At 44.2% G+C, this 20,229-nt stretch overlaps 1 protein-coding gene across 5 annotated transcripts in view; it reads right to left on the bottom strand.

Annotated features, from left to right (window-relative positions):
• Positions 1–20,229, bottom strand: part of ptpn4a (protein tyrosine phosphatase non-receptor type 4a) — a 264,046-nt gene that overhangs the window by 44,526 nt on the left and 199,291 nt on the right. For all 5 annotated transcript variants that reach the window (XM_085986873.1, XM_085986872.1, XM_085986874.1 and 2 more), the window contains 2 exons: positions 7,528–7,686; positions 2,584–2,743 (listed from right to left, as the gene is read on the bottom strand). In XM_085986873.1, coding sequence (XP_085842999.1) covers positions 2,584–2,743; positions 7,528–7,686 — 319 coding nt within the window. The remainder of the gene's footprint in view (positions 1–2,583; positions 2,744–7,527; positions 7,687–20,229) is intronic.

The raw sequence follows: 20,229 nt of genomic DNA, 5'->3' as shown, positions 1-20,229 counted from the left end.
TACTGAACAGATTGGAGATTCTTCTGAAAGGTTACAAATTGAGGCATTGGTGGAACATATGGGCTATTAACATTCAACCCTGGAGGTCAATTTTCAACAAATGAGGCGCAAACTAACTAATTACCATTTAAAGTGAATGATTGTTCATTTGAGATCCTTTCTCACCTTTTCTGTGGAATTAAAGCAACCCATTACCTCCCTCAGTTTCCCCATCCTCCTACAATCTACACGCTTTCAAAAGACAGTTTTGTAAGCACTTAGATGCTTATCATGTACTGCAGCTACGCCATGGCTTGCAGGTTGTGGCTGTCATTGGCTCATTCAGAAACTGTATCAATCCTTCTGTATTAACAAGAGTCTGAAAAGTCATTCACATGTTTGTACAATTTTCTTCATTCAAATTTTTTTCCCCGTTATACTTTTGTTGAATTCAGCACTTAATCCACAGAATACAGCCACGCTAAGACTAAATGTCCACTTTCACTGATTTATATGGTTAAACCTAGGTACCAGGACCATGCTTTTCTCGATGTACATTAATGACTTGGATGTAGGTGCACAGGGCACTATTTCAAAATTTGCAGATGACACAAAACTTGGAAGTATAGTGAACAATGAATAGTGATGGACTGCAAGAGGGCTGGTGGAATGGGTGGACACGTGGCAGATGAAATTTAACGCAGAAAAGTGCAAAGTGATACATTTTGGAAGGAAGAATGAGGAGAGGCAATATAAACTAAAGGGTACAATCCTAAAGGGGGTGCATGAACAGAGAGACCTGGGGGTATATGTGCACAAATCGTTGAAGGCAGCAGGGCAGGTTGAGAAAGCGTTTAAAAAAGCTGACGGGATCCTGTGCTTCATGAACAGAGGCATAGAGTACAATAACGTGGAAGTTATGAACCACCTTTATAAAACATTGGTTCGGCCTCGACATAGAAACATAGGAGTAGGCCATTCGGCCCTTCGAGCCTGCTCCGCCATTCAATGAGATCATGGCTGATCATCCAAATTCAGTACCCTGTCCCTGCTTTCTCCCCATATCCCTTTAGCCTTAAGAAATATATCCAACTCTTTTTTGAATATATTTAATGAACTGGCCTCCACCGCCCTCTGTGGCAGAGAATTCCACAGGTTCACCACTCTCTCAACTGGAGTATTGTGTCCAATTCTGGGCACCGCACTTTAGGAAGGATGTGATGACCTTAGAGAGGGTGCAGAGGAGATTTACAAGAATGGTTCCACAGATGACGGACTTCAGTTAAGTGGATAGACTGGAGAAACTGGGGTTGTTCTCCTTAGAGCAGAGACGATTGAGGAGATTTGATAGAGGTGTTCAAAATCATGAGGGGTCTAGACAGAGAGAAACTGTTCCCATTGGTGGAAGGGTCGAGAACCAGAGGGCAGATTTAAGGTGATTGGCAAAAGAACCAAAAGCGACACGAGGAAAAACTTTATGACGCAGCGAGTGGTTATGATCTGGAATGCACTGCCTGAAAGGGAGGTGGAGGCAGATTCAATCATGGCTTTCAAAAAGGAATTGGGTAAGTACCTGAAGGGAAAAAAGTTGCAGGGCTGCAGGGAAAGGGCGGGGGAGTGGGACTAGCTGAAGTGCTCTTGCAGGGAGCTGGCACGGGCTCGACGGGCCAAATGGCCTCTTTCTGTGCTGTAACCATTCTATGATATTAAAGTCAATCAGAATTACATTTTCATTCTTGCGTGCATTATGCATACATGTTAGTAGTTTGATTTCCTTAAGTCTGTTTGCAACTTTGTTTCATAATTAGCAAAGAATTTCCCACCATCGGAAACTGTGAATCAATCCTGTGAATTGCATCAGCCTAAATTCATTTACACAATGCCGAATGCAATTTCATGGAGCACATTAAAGAACATAATGCAAGGTCAAAGATCCAGCTTTATTATGTACTAGTGTAGAAACTGCATACAGAACACTGTACAATCAAGTTTTCAATGGATGGCTCAAAGATTTAATAGGCACTTTTTGTGAATGGTTTGTGACCATATGCACTATGTTGTCCAGCTATTTTTAAACCTACATTTAAAGTGAAGCAGACATTGATTACTGAGCCAAAACAGAAAATGCTGGAAATACTCAGCAGGTCAGGCAGCATCTGTGGAGAGAGAAACAGAGTTAACGTTTCAGGTCAATGACCTTTCCTCAGAACTGGAAAAAGGTTTTAAGCAAGTGCAGAGGCTGGGAAAGTGAGGAAGGAAGGAAAGAACAAACGGGAAGGTCTGTGATAGGCAGGAGAGATTAAATGACAAAATGATGGTGCAAGCAAAAGATGATGGTAATGGAACAAGTAAAGAAACAAAAGATGGGTCTAGAGGCGTTAATGGGAATATCAGAATCATCAGCTGCCATCCGAAAAAATGGGGGCAGGGGTTATGATCTGAAATTGTTGAGCTCACTGTTCAGTCTGGAAGGCTGTAAAGTGCCTAATCAAAAGGTGCTGTTCGAGTTACTGTGTATCTGATATACTGTTAAGTCAGTTCAGATGACTGACTTTACCCCCTCAACCATTCTAAAATGAGTTATTCAACTGGACGATAACTTACTGTCGATTTTTCTGATGTTATTGGGACGTCCAATAGGTCTTGGAAGTGGGGGTCCAGTTCCTGCTGGCAGGAGTTAGACTGTTGAGACTGGGTTGTCGTATTTTTTTTCTGTTTTGGCGGCAATGCAGGCGGCTGTCCTTCCCCAGCTGTCTCCTGACACCTAAAAAGTAAGTTACGATTTTAATACATTACGACTTCAAACAGATGGCGTGTTGCCACCCCTCCTCCCCCCACCCTATAAAGACATACATTTCAATAGAACTCCTTGTACAAAAAGAATATCTCAGAGTGCTTTACAAGGAGGCGGAGACCAAGCATGAACAGGAGGGATTTATTGGCAGTGCTCCATGCAGGAGGGTTTCAACACTAAAGACAAAAAGCAACAACAAAAAAAGCGCAGATTCTGGAAATTTGAAATGAAAACAGAAAACGCTGGCAACTCAGCAGGTCAGCCAGCATCTATGGTGAAGGGTCTACAGCTGAAATGTTAACTTGTCCGTTCGCTCCGAAGATGATCTGCTGACGGTTTCCAGCAGTTTCCATTTTTGATTGAATGTTTAAACAGTGGTGGAGAAAAGTAGAAGCACAACTGAGCCACAGTCTGGAGATGGAAGAACGCCCTTTCGGTGATGGATTGGATTCAGGGTTGAAAGCTCAGCTCAGTTCCCAACTAAACGCCAAGAATTTGCACCACCTGATGCAAGCGCAGCAGGCAGTCAGAGTGGTTGCTGGCGTCTGAACCAAAAGCACGCAAGGCAGACAGGAGGCGAAAAGGATGGCTGTGTCAACACGGAGCTGAAAGAAATGGGACACTTTGCAATTTAGGTGTCTGAGGCCAGGTGTCAATCCGTAAGCTGTTTGCTGCGTCTTTTCCAGTGCAGTGATGTTCTTCCTGTAATATGGTGACCACAGCTGCGCACACTACTCCAAATGGGGATGAACTAATGTGTTGTGTGGGCTCAGTTTCACATCCCGCGATGAGCGTGCTGTTCCATGCACCATACAGCCAAGAAACTATTGGCCTTATTTACCGTTGCCGCACAGCGAACAGTTTCAACGATCCACCAATACCCCAAAAATCTTAATCTTGTGCTGCATTCTGTAGACTAACACCATTCATTTTATAGTTCCAGGCCAAGAGTTTCCGCTTTGGATGCAATCGGTGATCTGGGCACAAATTGCACTAATTTTCAGAAGTTTTATTTTGCTCAAGTTCCTGCTCAAACTAATTTGCATATCGAACGTAAAATCTTCCATGAACCATTGCAATCGGGCAGCATTTCAGAACGTTATTTTTTTTTTAATTTAAAAAAAAAAGCATTTTTAATCAGTCCATCACCTGTGAGTAACCTAATTTTAAATAACAAAATCATTTTGAAAAACTTTTCAGAACCAGTTACTGGTGGACAATAGTCAGTTTTCGCAAATTTAAAAGCTTTTAAAAAGGTGCCAAGTGCCCTTGCGCCTAAAAAAAAAAGCTTCATTTTATGAACCTCAAATTGGCCGTCAAACGGGCGCAATTAGCGGAAAATCGCCACGGTGATTAATGCGATTTGGGGGCATGGCCAGTTTTGTGACTTCCAGCGCAATGTTTTTTTAAACTAAACAAAAGATTGTGGAAACTCGATTTACACTGGGTGTAATTTTCGCTTGAAATTCCTCACTCTTTTGCGCTGCTTTTGCCAAATTGCGCTGGAAATACCAGCGCAACCGAGCGGAAACTCCAGGCCCCAATGTTTATTCTCCTTCCCTAGCCTAGTCACTTTGTACTTGTGAACAATTAATTTCATTTACCATTTAAAAGCGGTTTCTTAAACATGTCTGAATGCAAACTCCCAATGATTTATTTTTTTCCTTTTGATGCCCCACTTGGACAACAATTTGATTATTGAACAGATTTGCTCCCTTTCAAAAAAAACACATACTTACAATCAAACATTTATTAAAATGAGTTTGTAAATTTTTAAGCAGCATTCTTGACTTTCAGGAGGGGAAGAAGAAAGGTAGGCATGTTTAAATCCCCGAAAGTTATTGTAAATGCTGTCAGGAAAAAAAGGAGTGGGATGCTCCCAATTTTGGTGAAACAATTTTGATTTGGTAACTGCAAAACAGAAGCCGAGTTGAGCTCTAGACCGGATTAGTTTACCACCATCCACTATACTATTAATCTATTCATATTTATAACCGGGAATACTTCAGTAAATTGATGGACAACATTATTCTCTTTTCTTTTAAACCAAATATACTACTTGCTTATCAGATTGTCAGGACTGTCATCAGCAACCATTTACACAGTGCAGAAAAAAGGCCCGAGGGGCTTCAAAGGTGTGAGGAAAAATAGATACCGAGCCGAAGTTGGAGATTTTAGCGGGGCGACCAAAAGCTTGGCCAGAAACATGGGTTTTAAGGAGGGTCTTAAAGCAGGAGAGGGTGTGGAGTGACGGAGTGGCTTGGGAGAGCATTCGAATAGTCGAGTCTGAAGGTGACAAAAAACAGGATGAAGGGAATCTGTATCCTCCAAGAGGTCTGACCTACACACGACTGCAGGCCCACGATACACAGTTGACCTCTAGGTCCTCAGAACAACCAAGGATGAGCAATAAATACTGGATTGTTCGTGTTGTCCACATCCCAGGAACAAATTTAAAAAAAAACAGCATTGGCCTGGCTGCTATCTTAATGGAGGTGTTGGCCCAATTAAAATAAATGGATTAATACCCCCATTTTGAAGAAAAGGATATGGGATACAATCTGGTTCAATAGGTTATTTGATAATGGACAGGGATGGTAAGTCACGTCACCAGTGAAGAGGCATTGCATGCATCTCTATTGAATGCAAGATGCGTACCCAGCTGCCGGGGCTTTTTCCCTGGGTCGGGCACACCTGGAATCTAAATCAGTTCCAAGTCGCCTGTAACATTTCATTCAGCGGAGCTGCTTCTGGATAGCCCAGCAGCAAGTAAAGCTGATATGACGGGGCTCTATTGAAGTGAAAAATTTATTTTAACACACCACCAAATCCACATTTTATAGTGCTTGTCCCATCCCAATATAAAAATGGGAAGTACTTTGAACAAAATGTATTCCCCATGACTCTTCCTCTTCAACTGCCAGCATTAAATCAAACTAGATGTTTTTGAACTTGGGAAACAGTGGAATTATTCTACCTATTCAACAAATCTATAGCTTTTGATTATTGTTAGGGCTGACAGCAGTTCTTGAAAACAGGTCAACCTAGGTTAGGTCCCACCTTACAGAAAGGTGTTAGCCAAAAAAGTGAAAGATTTTGCGACTTGTATTACACAGTTGCACTCTTTCTTGAAAAGGTCATTATTTCCTCTGGAGTCTATTAAGAAACAGTGCACCCTTCATATTAGTACAACAAGCTGTGAGCTTCAAGAATCAAACTTTAACCAAAGACTGCACGGCTTTGTGTTTATCCAGCCAAGTCTGAGATTCATTATGAATGGTTAGATAAAAGCAGCTTATTTTGCAGTCTAGAAACCGTATTCTATGCTGTAGCCCCAGGCAATTTGCTTAATGATGTACACTGTGCAGTGGGCTGCATTATCCAAACTGGGCATGTTTGTATTTCTTTCCAATAGGAATATGTTGATATTTTGCAGTGTGCGATCATGAATAAAATATCAACATGTACATTTAAATTATCTTTTAGCAAAATGCATCCGCAGGTCTCCAATGTCCAAGAGAGAAAAAAAAAAATCAGACAAGTTGGCTGGAAATGGGTCATCTGCTAATTCTAATCAAAGCTAATTTTTTTATACACAAGATAAAGCAAAATAATAGGCTACTTGTACTTCGTGTTGATACAAAGCAGTTTCAGCTTCACATCAATGGAAAATCTGAAGTGTACCTCAGGGGGGAAGTTACCCAAATCGAATTTAGCTAGAATTAGTCCATCTCCAGCCTCACACTGCTTTGCACAAGTTGCAACTTAAATACTGAACAAACAGCTGCCGTTGCGGCTTCCACTCGAAACATCTCACCTCAAGTCCAGATACAACTCAAATGAAGATAAATTAAAATAAATATCTTATACAGGGATCCCTCCCCAACCTCGGGGGATACGTCCCTGAAAACCCCCGCGGTTAATAAAACCGCAGTTGGCAAATTCAGTATAAACACAATAAAAAATATAAATAGCATAAAAATCATGTTTTTTACCTTATTCCTAAATTAAAAACTGTGGATATGCAAATTTCACTGCCGCGGTTGACAAACATTGGCGCAGAGTGGAAACCGTGTATACGTGAAATCCGCGTACGGAAAAACCGCGGTTGGGGCGGGATTCCTGTAATTCGACACAGGACAAAATCCCGTTTGTCACAATCACGAGCAGAACCCTGGATTGATCACTGCTATTATTTTGGGGAGAAAAGCAACATGCTCGCTAACCTGCAGTGGTCTGGAGGTTCCGCGCAGGCTGCTCACCAGCTTTTCTCAATGGAAGAAACCGCGCCTGCGCGAAAATCTGAATGGACCGCGCAGCCAGTTAAAGGGACCGTGCACAAAAAAAATTAGAGGGAACTTTGGAGAAATATATGATACGAGCTTTTATTCCATTTTGTGTCTATCTTCTGTGGTGCTGGGATAGACACAACATGACCAATGACACCCACATTGCAGGACTAATAATAACTAAGTTTCATACAGAAACAATTTTGATTTGATTATAGAAAATTCTACCTCTACATTATAATTTTTTTATATGGAATTGATGTCAGCGGGTCTCACCAAATGAGAAAAGGTAAATTAAAAACCAGGATGAGTGCAGAAAAGCGTTTTGCTTTTAAAGTGAATTTGCTGTGAATCTCCTACCAACCACTATGTTTGGCTCCAAACCCAAACAACCTGAAAACTCCCATATACAAGACAGAGAAATCTCCTGAACAAGAGTGTTAAATAACAGCATGAGGAACTTACGGAGATGACTCCAGAATAATACTGTTTGCTTGTGTGGAGGAAGGAGATTTGTGGTTAGCGAAGACTTCACTTGATGAAACATGTACTATGTGGTCAACCAAATGTCCTACAGATGAAGGTCTCAGACGGCTGCCTTCCTGAGTGAATGTGGAATTCCGACTTTATTCCAAGAATTTATTTGGCAGTTTCAGTTGCAAAGACAAAAAGGAGAACAAAAACAAATTAGACATACAATCACCTGGCTAACTGTCACAACACGCATTTTACTAGTCCTCAACTATGGCAGTATTGTAACACTTTATAAACTCCACACAACCCGCCTCCTCAAGAAACCCAAAGAGCATCATAGTCACAATAACAACTTTACACATAAAGAACTTGAATTTATATAGTGCCTTTTCCCTCTGTCAAAGTTGTGCCAAAGCACTTCACCACTTAATTATTTTTGAAAAGTAGTCACTATTGTAATATAAGCAAATGCAGAGAGTTGTTTTTCAGCAGTAAGCCACAAACCACTACAAATTGATTTTATATAATACTGTAGAAATGACATTACAAATTTAATGCTTCAGCAAGAATGTCATCACACATACACTGAATATAGTGCGCTGGCCTTCAAAGTTAGCAATCGATTCCTGCTGCCATGGAAAGAAATGCCTTTGACAGATAGCACCAGAGCGAAAAATAAAGGCTCAACTTTCATTTTTCATAACATGCCTGCACTAATAAATGGATCAGTGCCATTACAATAAAAATAACCTCATCTGATGATAAGACTGCTACAGCCTCCCCCTCGCCTATTTGCTGCACACACCCACTCAATCTTCAAAGTTGTAAGTCTCATCTCTTGTTCGCTTTCAACCATTTTGGTACTGACTGGTTGCAAAGCCAGTTCAGTCAGCACAATTTCTTGCCAATGGCTAGAACTAGCTAACATGAAGTTGGATATTTAGAACAATACTTTGTAGAAACATGATCTACTCTCATTTACAGAATAGTGGAATTGGTTCATTTGATGTGTTCCATCCGTGATTGGCTGACTAGTTTGTACTCAATACCCATGCCTCGTTCGGAATGAGAGGCTACACTGAACATCAAGGGCACATCGTCAAGCTATGGAGGGAGAGCGCAAGAAGAAATGGGATTGATATTGAAGATGCAATTTGACAGTTAGGGTTCCATGCTAATAACTATTTGGCATTTGATAATCATGCACCTTGGTCTCTCTCAGGGGGATGTGATAGATGAGATTTAACTATTGCGCACAAACCTTGCATGATAGCATGCAGTCCATAGACCAGAAACAAGAGAAGCCCAACAAGCTAGATATTTTGTTGCATACAACACACACAAACACAGCCTTCCTGTCAACATCCATTGTCTGGATGCCAGTAAAGTAGGAAAAGTAAAGGTAGACTCAGAAAGGTGCTAGGTGGTGGTCTTCCTGTTACCTTTTCATTAGTCATTCCAGTCCTGAATATTTTTTTTTTTTTTTTTTTTTGAATCAGTACGGTTGGGTGCAAGACAAAGCAAAAATGGACACGTTTCACCAGCTGCTCCTCATGGCTGGATCAAAAACCTCGGGAGGAAACTGCCTTTTTAAAATCGCTTAGCTGGGAAATAGTCAATAGCTGGCAGAGATCATGGACAGGAGAAAAATTTGGGAAAAAATGACCAATCTATAAATACATAACTCTGCATAGACTAAAAAAATCTGCTCCCCCCCCCCCCAGTATATTTTTGAGATATGGGGTTTATATAGTCAATTTTGTTCAAAGCCCTGTTGTGAAAACACCTCTGAACTTTACGTAACAGGCTCCATAGAGCAGATAATATAGTGCAATGACTTCTTCCTGGCTATATTTTCATTTTGAATGTATAAGCCATGGGATCCATTCTCAACAAGGCACAGTTGCATGGTGTACCTGATTCATCTACAGCAATTAATTGTTTTCCATACATGAGCACAGGACTAACAAACAGATGTCCTAAGGATCCTTTGCGTCACACCAGCCCAACACATCACAGAACACTCCCTTCCTGCACATTGATGACAATAGCATGATCATATATGTATTGTGAAGAGCTTCATCATTGGAGCACAGAAATTATTTTGTTGTCTGCTACATGGTCTCCATTGCAAGCCAACATCTTTCCTATATTTAAAGGAACATAAACACCATCATATATAGAAAACTAATCTTGGTAAAAATTAAGTATTTCGATCAAGGTTTTAGCTTAAGTATTGGCTCCTTTAATTATCACAGTACTTGCGAGGTTATAAAACCCCCCCAGCTCCATTCACAGAAATCATGCTCCAGTTTACGTTGATACATTGTGATAATGATAGATTGGTTTGCTCTTGGCAATTTGCTTTAGGGAGAAGACAAACCACTCAATTCAAATACAACATGCTGCTTGATTAGTTCAAATTTGTTTTTGATTGGCAACCTTTTGAATTAAACATCTATTTAAATAACTGACTCTGGATACGGTCTGCAGCGGTATTTATTGAGAAAATTACTTCTCACTGCTTTTGCACTGGAATTGCAAACTATTTATTATTTTCTACTATACACGAAGCTAGCAAAGCTCAAGTATATGGGCTCAGATTTTGTGCTCAGCGGCGAACTAATGGTGCCAGCCGCTCATTACACTTTCTATGGGCTTTTGCACTGGAACTTGTGGTGATTACATAGAATATACAGCACAGAAACAGGCCATTCAGCCCAACCAGTCCATCCCGGTGATTAGGAATCCACTACAGCGTGGAGCCCTCTGCTGGGGATCTGGGACCTGTGTGAACAGGGCAAGGGACCGTGCATCTCCTTAACTCAGCAGGCTGAAGCATCTTTACCGAGGCACGCAGAGTCTGAAGCAGGAAGTGTAAGTTTGATTAGCTTATATAGTGCATTATCAGGTACAGAAAGCAAGACAGAGGGGAAAGAAAGACAGGACTGAGGGAGGGAGAATTTTTTTTTTTTTTTTTATATATATAAACGTACCGAAACTTCATGCCCTTCCATGTGTTTCAATGGCAAGTCTCTCGGCGAGATACCGGTCGGTATAGTGAAGCTTTTGGAGGAGCAGGGCAACTCGGACAGCAACTTCCTGATTTCCGCGTGTAACTGCGCATGCGCGGCCGCCGGAAATTGCTTCCGATTTACTCTTTAATAACGGTGAGCGCCGATAGCCACACCGCTACTTTTTACCGCAAAATTCGGGCCGTCGTGTTTCTGCTCTTATTTGCTTATTCATTTACTATTTAATAAACTTGTTTGGATTTTAAGCCTAAAGCAAGAACAAGACAGAGGTTATTCTGTTGCTCTAGAAAACGAGGAGGATCCTGTGGAGGCACAGAATAAAACCAGTAGCTGAAGTAATTTAAAAAACGGTTCTCAGTTTGTTATCTTGGGTGCGCTATGATATTTTAACGAGAAATATCAAGGTAAATAAAAATACTTGAGGATGTAGGGAGCAATAAATGCCCTAGCAAGGGCTCACCTACAAGACTACTCTGAAACACAGAAGCTAAAACATTAACTCACTAACATGGCTACAGTCTCGAGGATAAATGAGTGAAAATATTCAGCGCACTATACTACTGTACTATAAATAAAATGAAGAATCATGTAATAAACACATAGAGACACTACATACAAAATCAAAACTACCTTTCACAAAAGCAGAAATGAGATAGGAAAGAGACACAAACCAAAATAATTCAGAATGAACAAGTTAGATCACTACCTTGAAAGGATGAGAGACATAGGGAGTCAAATAGAATTGATTAAACTAAAGCAAGCAAGAAAGAGCATGTCTGATGAGAAGGCACATAGCTACAACTCATGTAGAATTCATGAAAAACTAGTCCCCAAATTTGTCTGCCTTGGCTATGAGGTGTAGTGCTACATCTAGAAGAGATTGATCACATAACTGAGTATCAGCAATAGTTCCATTAACCAGACCGCAATGCTGGTTTCCACTGGATCATTAATACCAAAATTGTCTTATGTAGTTGTTCAAGTAGAGATAGGTATCCCATTATTTATTAACAAAGCTATGGCCTCAAGGGATATGGATCTCAGTCAAGCTCTCCAGAGAATCATGACCCAGTCCAAAACATGAATCTAAAGCACTGCAAAAGCCATACGAAATGTATTTCCTGAGCCTGAAGCAATTACCACTGGATCCAACACCCACCAAAAGCAATTTTTATTTCGGCAGAACAGAGGTGGTGGGGCGGGGGAGAGGCACAAGGAAGGGGAAGAGAAGGGAAATGAAAACCAGTTCAGGATTTTACTCTTTCTCCCATCTCAAGGCACTGGCTTTTGCTGGTTTAATGGTGCCAGCTTCCCTCTGGAACCTTATCCAAGTGGCTGTTACATGCGCGAGCCGAGCGAGTACAGGATTTTCGGCTGCAGTTATGCTGCCTCTCCTATAGACGTGAGCTGGAAATTATTCTGGAGCTACGCCGCTGGCTCCCTCTACGAGAAGTGACAGGAGACATGGAATACATCCACATGGGCAGGCATATACAAATTAGATGCAAAATATTGAATGTCATAATCTATTTCCTGTCCTCTACACCCAAGCAACACTGGGTGTCAGGAACGCCCATGCATTTCAGATGCTAGAACTGCCACAGTGTTTGTGGGGTAGGGTGGGTGGGGGAGATGAGCTGGAGGGTTGCCTTAGACTCTGTAATCTAATGCAATCCAATCAATTGCATAGGTTAAGGTGGTATTTAAAAAAGTACATTTGGACCTAATCCCAAAGGCTGCCGGCCATGCTATTGCTGCGGCAGGTATCCAAGGCCTCCAGTAAAAAGTGGGAGCGAGAGAGAGAAAGCGAGGAGAGCAAAAGAAAGCAAAGAGTGGGAGCAAAAAAAAGCATATCTACCGCAACATCATTCCACAACCACAACTGTGAATTCTTGATTCCAGTGTTTCAATTATTCAGTGATGGTGGGCCACAGTGGTAGTTAAATTAATCTGATAATTTCTAGGAATAATTTAAGCAATATTGAAGTACAAAAACACATTAACTAATCTACAGAACTTTGTAAAGTAGGTTAAGCAGTCAACAATGACAACTTGCATTTATATAGCACCTTTAGCATAGGAAAATGTCTCAAAGTGCTTCACAAAATTGGCAACGAGCTAAAACAGACGATATTAGGAGGGGGTGACTAAAAGCTTGGTCAGAAAGGTAGGACTTTCCCTCAACCAACATCACAAACAGATTGGCCCTGAATTTCCGATTGGAGGCTTCCTGTGGGCGGATACCTCCGATCAGAAAACATTTACGAACTTACCTGCTGGTTCCGTAGATCCCGAGGCTTCCGATCCTGGGCCTCTCCTCTTTGAAATGCGCAGAGGCTCAGGTATCCCAGGGGCGCAAGCGGTTCGTAAGCGCCCCTGGGATCACGTGGGCCATGGCGAACCAATCAAAGGAGGGAATCCCCTTCATACTTTTGACAGTTCTATACACACAGAACTGTCAAATGTATGAATGGGGATCACATTTAAAAACACACTAAAACATGAAATACATTTTTTTAAAAACATTACATATTTAAAATTAATTAAAATGACATTGAATTAAATATTTTAAACAAAAATTTAATTTTTGGGGGAAAAAAATTAAATGTTTTTACGGGGCTAAAAATAAACTTAACTTTTTGAAGAGTATTTTAAATTTATAATTGAGTTATCAAATTTCATTTTTATATTTTTTTTTAAACTCAAGCTGGCAAAAGCAGGCCTTACGCCTACTTTTACCAGGTACAGGAAACTTTCGTTTAACCGGAGGTTAAAAATGTCCGGAAAGCTTTATCTATCGACAAAATTCAGGAGCCATTTCCTATAAGTTTTTTTACTTCTCGTTGCTTTTTTTTTTCCCAGTCAGGCTCTGCAAGGTCTAGCTGAAGCTGTTGCTTAGCTAGAGACGCTTTTAAGCTGCGGCCGACTATTTTGAAGCTGTCAGGGTTTGTTGATTCACACGGAGCTCAGAAGCTCCGTATGTTTTAACATTAACGCTGGTTTCTACGGCAGTTTTGATGGTACGGCACCAGCTCGGTCCCGTCAGTGCCGGATACCAGAAAGTTTCCTGTATAAGAATTTGACAGTCATTCAGCAAGTGGAAGTTGTACAAAAAGCGCAACTCTCCACCCGCAGAGGCACTTTTCTTGGGCATGCGGAGGATCGGTCAAGAGAATTCTTGACAGATCGCAAGTGCCGATTTTTCAGCGCATGTGCTTCACATGCCTGAAACCGGCACTTGCGCGGCGGCCCCTATGGGCGTGTACGCACCTCTAGGGGTCGCAAAATCCAGCCCATTATCTGATCATTATCACCTTGCTGTTTGTGGGACCTTGCTGTGCGCAAATTGGCTGCTATGTAACCTACATTACACAAAGACTACACTTCAAAAGTGATGTTGTGAAAGGCGCTATATAAATGCAAGCCCCTTTTTTTTCTTTTACCGAGCAGATTATGGTTCTAGATCATGTGGTCTCTATCGTAAAGTCTCCTGTGATTTGTTATGCTTTCATAGGTTTTACATTTTCCCTCAAATGTAAATGAAATAGCTTTTAGTGATGCCCCAAAATATGCAGAGGCTTGACATAGCACGATAAATGTTATTTCCCACATGGTTTAGAGAAATTACAAAAAGAATCCCAATAGCAGCTTGGCAAAAAAAAAAAAAAAAATCCTTTGATCATTATTTCAATTTACAGCAAATAGCTATAGTGTTATGGCACAATCTGAAGAGAAACCAAAAGCACACGTGAATTATGGTTTATACATAAAACAAATTAGACTTCTAATTACAATGTCCTTTGGATGAAATTTGACTTAACTAAACCTAAGATGCAAAGCTTTTAAAAAAGGGAGAGTTATATGGAGCAGCAATTCTTCACTATTGGAGATCAGAAATTGTTTAGGTAAACCAAATATAAATTTATCCACTGTTTACTAATGCTTTAAAAAAAATACTCCTGAAAATGTGAATATTTTATGTTTTGTCAGCAGGCATTATAGATATTTAGTCAGTCTGCCCATCAATATTACAATCACATCAGCTTACTCATTTCTCGGAAGTATAATACTACAAAAGTGGTAGTTAAATAATTTAACCACTTAATAAAATTAGGCAAAACAAATGTGATTATATGACTAATCTGCACAAAAAGGGACACTATCTGGCATACACTGCCAGACCACAATTACAGTCTGCAAAGTCACTTCCAAATGCAGTTCTGTACATTTAAGATTTTACTCTGCTGTTGGTAAAAGTGCCCTATTTATAGTGCGGGTGGTTTGATAACTTGAGCAACAGCCAAAAAACATCACTGTCACAGGCATTCCTGTCACTATTTATTTATTGAAAACAACTACTGGAGCAGGCCCCACGCTGGCGAGAGGAAAGTCACTGCACTACCTGTATCATTAAAAATGGATCAGCAAAAGGGAATTAATGAAGGATTAAAAGTACAGGAAACTTTGGTTTATCCGGAGGTTGTATGTCCGGAAACCTCGATCTACCGGCAGAAATCAGGAGCCGTTTTGTTAGGGTTTTTTTCTTCTTGTGGCTTTGTTTTCAACAGTCGGGCTCTGGAAAGTCTCTCTGAAGCTGTTGCTAAGCTACAGAGACGCTGCCAAGGTGATGCGCTATCAATTACTGAGAAAGACTGGAAGTTAAGAGAGTAACAAACAGGCTTTTATTAGCTAAAGAACGAAGGCATGCCTCTAGTGGTCGACCGGTCCTGAATGCCTGGGGAACTGCAGAGCAGCCGCCTTTATACCAGGGCATATGGGTGGAGCCAGGGGCGGAGCCAGCTGAGGCATGCACAGACAGGTACAACAATGGGCAAGAGTGAACGACGGTGAAGTGAACGACGGTGAAGTGAACAACAGTGGTTTACCACATTCACCCCTTGCTTAAAAAATGAGTCCGACAGGGTGAAGTGTATTAAAAGTTCGTATAATTAAGTCTTTCTGGGGGTCTTGTATGCCGTCGTGATCGTCGTGGCGACGGCTGAGGTGGTGCAGCTTCCGACGCCGAGTCCCGCGTGGGCCGGAGCACTGGCGTGTCGTCCTCCTGGGTGTTGAGTTGGTTGATGATCAATGGCGGGTCACGGGGCCACGGCGTGCCGTCTACAGGGGTTAGGTATGGGTCCGTTGCCGCCGGTACATTGTGGGTAGCGGTGGTGTTGGTTTCAGGGGCCCCCCGAGGGTGCGAGGTCTCATATGGAGACTGTGTCCTCCCGCCCGTCCGGGTATGCAATGTAAGCATACTGGGGGTTGGCGTGGAGGAGGTCGACCCTCTCGACCAGGGGGTCCGTTTTATGGGTCCTCGCGTGTCTTCTCAGTAGGACCGGCCCTGGGGACGTCAGCCATGGCGATGTCCCCGATGTGGACTTCCTTGGGAAGACAAACATTTTCTCATGAGGGGTGGAGTTAGTGGCAGTGCAGAGACCGAATAGAGTGGAGCGCATCGGGGAGCACATCCTGCCAGCGGGAGGTCGGAAGGCCCCTAGACTTTAAGGCTAGCAGGGCAGCCTTCCAAACTGTCGCATTCTCTCTTTCCACCTGTCCGTTCCCCCGGGGGTTGTAACTGGTGGTCCTGCTTGTGGCAATACCCCTAGCGAGCAGGTACTGACGGAGTTCGTCGCTCATAAACGATGAGCCCCGGTCGCTATGGATATAGCTGGGGAAACCGAACAGGGTGAAGAGGTCGTTCAGACATTTAATGACCGTGGCACTGGTCATGTCCGGGCAGGGGATGGCGAACGGGAAACGGGAGTACTCATCAATAATGTTGAGGAAGTACACATTGCGGTTGGAGGAGGGGAGAGGCCCTTTAAAATCAACGCTCAGGCGCTCGAAGGGGCGAGTGGCTTTTATCAGGTGAGCCCTGTCTGGTCTATAAAAGTGCGGTTTGCACTCAGCGCAGACTTGGCAGTTCCTGGTCATGGTCCTGACCTCCTCAATGGAGTAAGGCAGGTTGCGGGCCTTGGTGAAATGGAAGAACCTGGTGACCCCCGGGTGGCAGAGGTCATTGTGGAGGGCCCGCAGTCTATCAACCTGTGCGTTGGCGCAGGTGCCACGCGATAGAGCATCCGGGGGCTCATTGAGTTTCCTGGGCCGGTACAAGATATCGTAATTGTAGGTGGAAAGTTCAATTCTCCACCTCAAAATCGTGTCATTTTTGATTTTGCCCCTCTGCTTGTTATTAAACATAAAAGCAACTGAACGCTGGTCAGTGAGTAGGGTGAATCGTTTTCCGGCCAGGTAATGCCTCCAATGTCGCACAGCTTCCACAATGGCCTGGGCCTCCTTTTCGACAGAGGAGTGTCTGATTTCGGAGCCTTGGAGGGTTCGTGAAAAAAAGGCCACGGGCCTTCCCGCCTGGTTAAGGGTGGCGGCCAGGGCAAAGTCGGACGCATCGCTCTCCACCTGGAAAGGGATGGACTCGTCCACCGCGTGCATGGTGGCTTTAGCAATGTCCTCTTTGATACGGTGGAAGGCTAAGCCGGCCTCTGCCGCCAGGGGAAAAGAGGTGGACTTGATAAGTGGACGGGCTTTGTCCGCATAATTAGGGACCCACTGGGCGTAGTAGGAGAAAAACCCCAGGCATCTCTTCAGGGCCTTGAGGCAGTGGGAGGTCCATAAGGGGACGCATCCGGTCAGGGTCGGGGCCGAGGACTCCGTGTTCCACAACACAGCCAAGGATAGCGAGGCGGGTTGTGCGGAATATGCACTTCTCCTTGTTATACGTAAGGTTTAGGAGTTGGGCAGTGCGGAGGAATTTGTCGAGGTTGGCGTCATGGTCCTGCAGGTCATGGCCGCAGATGGTCACATTGTCCAGGTAGGGAAAAGTGGCCTGCAACGCATTCTGGTCGACCATCCGGTCCATCTCCCTTTGGAAAACGGAGACCCCGTTGGTGACGCCGAAGGGAACCCGAAGGAAGTGGTAGAGGCGGCCGTTTGCCTCGAAGGCAGTATACTGGCGGTCCTCATAGCGGATAGGGAGTTGGTGATATGCTGACTTAAGGTCAATGGTGGAGAATACGCGGTATTGTGCGATCTGATTGACCATATCAGATATGCGGGGGAGGGGGTATGCGTCCAGTTGGGTATATCGATTTATTGTTTGGCTGTAGTCAATGACCAGGCGCTGCTTCTCGCCGGTCTTGACGACCACAACCTGGGCTCGCCAGGGGCTGGTGCTAGCTTCAATAATCCCCTCCTTCAGGAGCTGCTCCACCTCAGATTTAATAAAAACTCTGTCACCAGCGCTGTATCGCCTGCTTTTGGTGGCGATGGGCTTACAGTCGTGGGCGAGGTTGGCGAACAACGGGGGGGGGGGGGTGACTTTAAGCGTGGAGAGGCTGCAAAAGGTGCGCGGCGGGCAATTTGAAAACTGCTGGTTGCAGACTGAGAGTGGGGGAAGGGGTCCACCGTACGCCATCGTGACACTCTTAAGGTGGCACTGAAAATCCAACCCCAGTAGAACGGCAGCGCAGAGATGGGGCAGGACAAGCAGTTTAAAGTTTCTGTACTCTGTGCCCCTCACCGAAAGGGTCACCACGCAGTAGCCGCCGACGTCCGCTGAATGGGACTTGGAGGCCATAGAGACCCGGTGGCGCGCTGGCAGGACCGGGAGAGAGTAACGCCGCACCGCGTCGGGGTGGATAAAGCTCTCAGTGCTCCCGCAGTCGAAAAGGCAGGTCGTGGCGCGGCCGTTTACCTTAATGTCCATCATGGACCTGGCTAGTTGGTGAGGTCTAGATTGGTCCAGTGTAACGGAGGCCAGCGTAGGGTCAGGCGTGTCGCTGCAGTCATCAGTTGAGGCGGTGGGTGAGTCGGGGGCCCGTTGCAAAAATGGCGGCCGGAACGGATCACCCATGGTCGAAGGCGTCCAAGATGGCGGCGCCCATGCTCCACACGCGGCTGGGGGCGTACAAGATGGCGTCCAAGATGGCGGCCCGCTCAGCCCACACGCGGCACTGCTGGAGTTTGGGGTAGGTTTAGCCTTGTAGACGCTGGCGTAGTGCCCTTTCTTCCCACAACCAGAGCAAGTAGCGTTTTTCGCCAGGCAGCGCGCTCTGGGGTGTTTGGCTTGGCCACAGAAGTAACACTTCGGGCCCCGGGACATCGCTGCAGAAGTTGGGCCATTGGCGGGATGTGACGGGGGTGGCGCGGCGCAGGGTGGCGGTCCTACCGTGTCCCAGGATGGCGGCGCCCGCGCCATCCACGATGCGGCCGCGCGGTCAGGGGAGTAGGCGTCCATATTCCGGTGGGCCACGTCTAGCGAGAGTGCGAGGGCCGTGGCCTTCTTCAGGTCGAGTTCGCCCTGCTCCAACAGTCTCTGCCGGGTGTAGTTGGACCTGAGGCCCACGACGAAGGCGTCCCGGACAAGTTCCTCCGTGTACACCGCGGCCGACACCTCTTTACATTTGCAGGCCCGGCCGAGCACCTTCAGCGCCCGTAGGTATACCTCCATCGATTCCCCGGGTTGCTGTTTGCGGGACCCCAGGAGGTGTCTGGCGTAAACCTCATTTACCGGGCGTGCGTACTGTTCTTTAAGGAGGTCGAGAGCACCCTTGTAGGTAGTCGCATCTTGGGTGAGTGAATAAGCTTGGTGGTTCACCTTGGAGGTCAGAACCCTTAGTTTGTCGCCATCGTTTTGAACAGTTTCGACGGAGGCTTCTAGGAAAAATTCGAAGCATCGCAGCCAGTGCGCGAACTTGGTAGATGAATCCGCCTCTTGAGGGTCTAGTTCCAGGTGTGCTGGTTTGAGGATTTGCTCCATCAAAAAAAAGTTTAGCTAATAAAATTGATGCGCTATCAATTACTGAGAAAGACTGGAAGTTAAGAGTGTAACAAACAGGCTTTTATTAGCTAAAGAACGAAGGCATGCCTCTAGTGGTCGACCGGTCCTGAATGCCTGGGGAACTGCAGAGCAGCCGCCTTTATACCAGGGCATATGGGTGGAGCCAGCTGAGGCATGCACAGACAGGTACAACAATGGGCAAGAGTGAACAACAGTGAAGTGAAGTGAAGAACAGTGAAGTGAAGTGAAGTGAACAACAGTGAAGTGAACAACAGTGAAGTGAAGTGAAGTGAACAACAGTGAAGTGAAGTGAACAACAGTGAAGTGAAGTGAAGTGAACAACAGTGAAGTGAAGTGAACAACAGTGAAGTGAAGTGAAGTGAACAAGTGAAGTGAAGTGAAGTGAACAACAGTGAAGTGAAGTGAACAACAGTGAAGTGAAGTGAAGTGAACAACAGTGAAGTGAAGTGAACAACAGTGAAGTGAAGTGAAGTGAACAACAGTGAAGTGAAGTGAAGTGAACAACAGTGAAGTGAACAACAGTGAAGTGAAGTGAACAACAGTGAAGTGAAGTGAAGAACAGTGAAGTGAAGTGAACAACAGTGAAGTGAAGTGAAGTGAACAACAGTGAAGTGAAGTGAAGTGAACAACAGTGAAGTGAAGTGAACAACAGTGAAGTGAAGTGAAGTGAACAACAGTGAAGTGAAGTGAAGTGAACAACAGTGAAGTGAACAACAGTGAAGTGAAGTGAACAACAGTGAAGTGAAGTGAAGAACAGTGAAGTGAAGTGAAGTGAACAACAGTGAAGTGAAGTGAAGTGAACAACAGTGAAGTGAACAACAGTGAAGTGAAGTGAAG

The sequence above is a fragment of the Somniosus microcephalus genome, chromosome 4 (assembly GCF_052327205.1).
Source record: "Somniosus microcephalus isolate GS21.2 chromosome 4, FLI_Smic_1.0, whole genome shotgun sequence".
Lineage (NCBI taxonomy): Eukaryota > Metazoa > Chordata > Chondrichthyes > Squaliformes > Somniosidae > Somniosus > Somniosus microcephalus.
The sequence above is the reverse complement of the archived record's forward strand: the minus strand, read 5'-3'. Positions and strand labels throughout refer to the sequence as shown.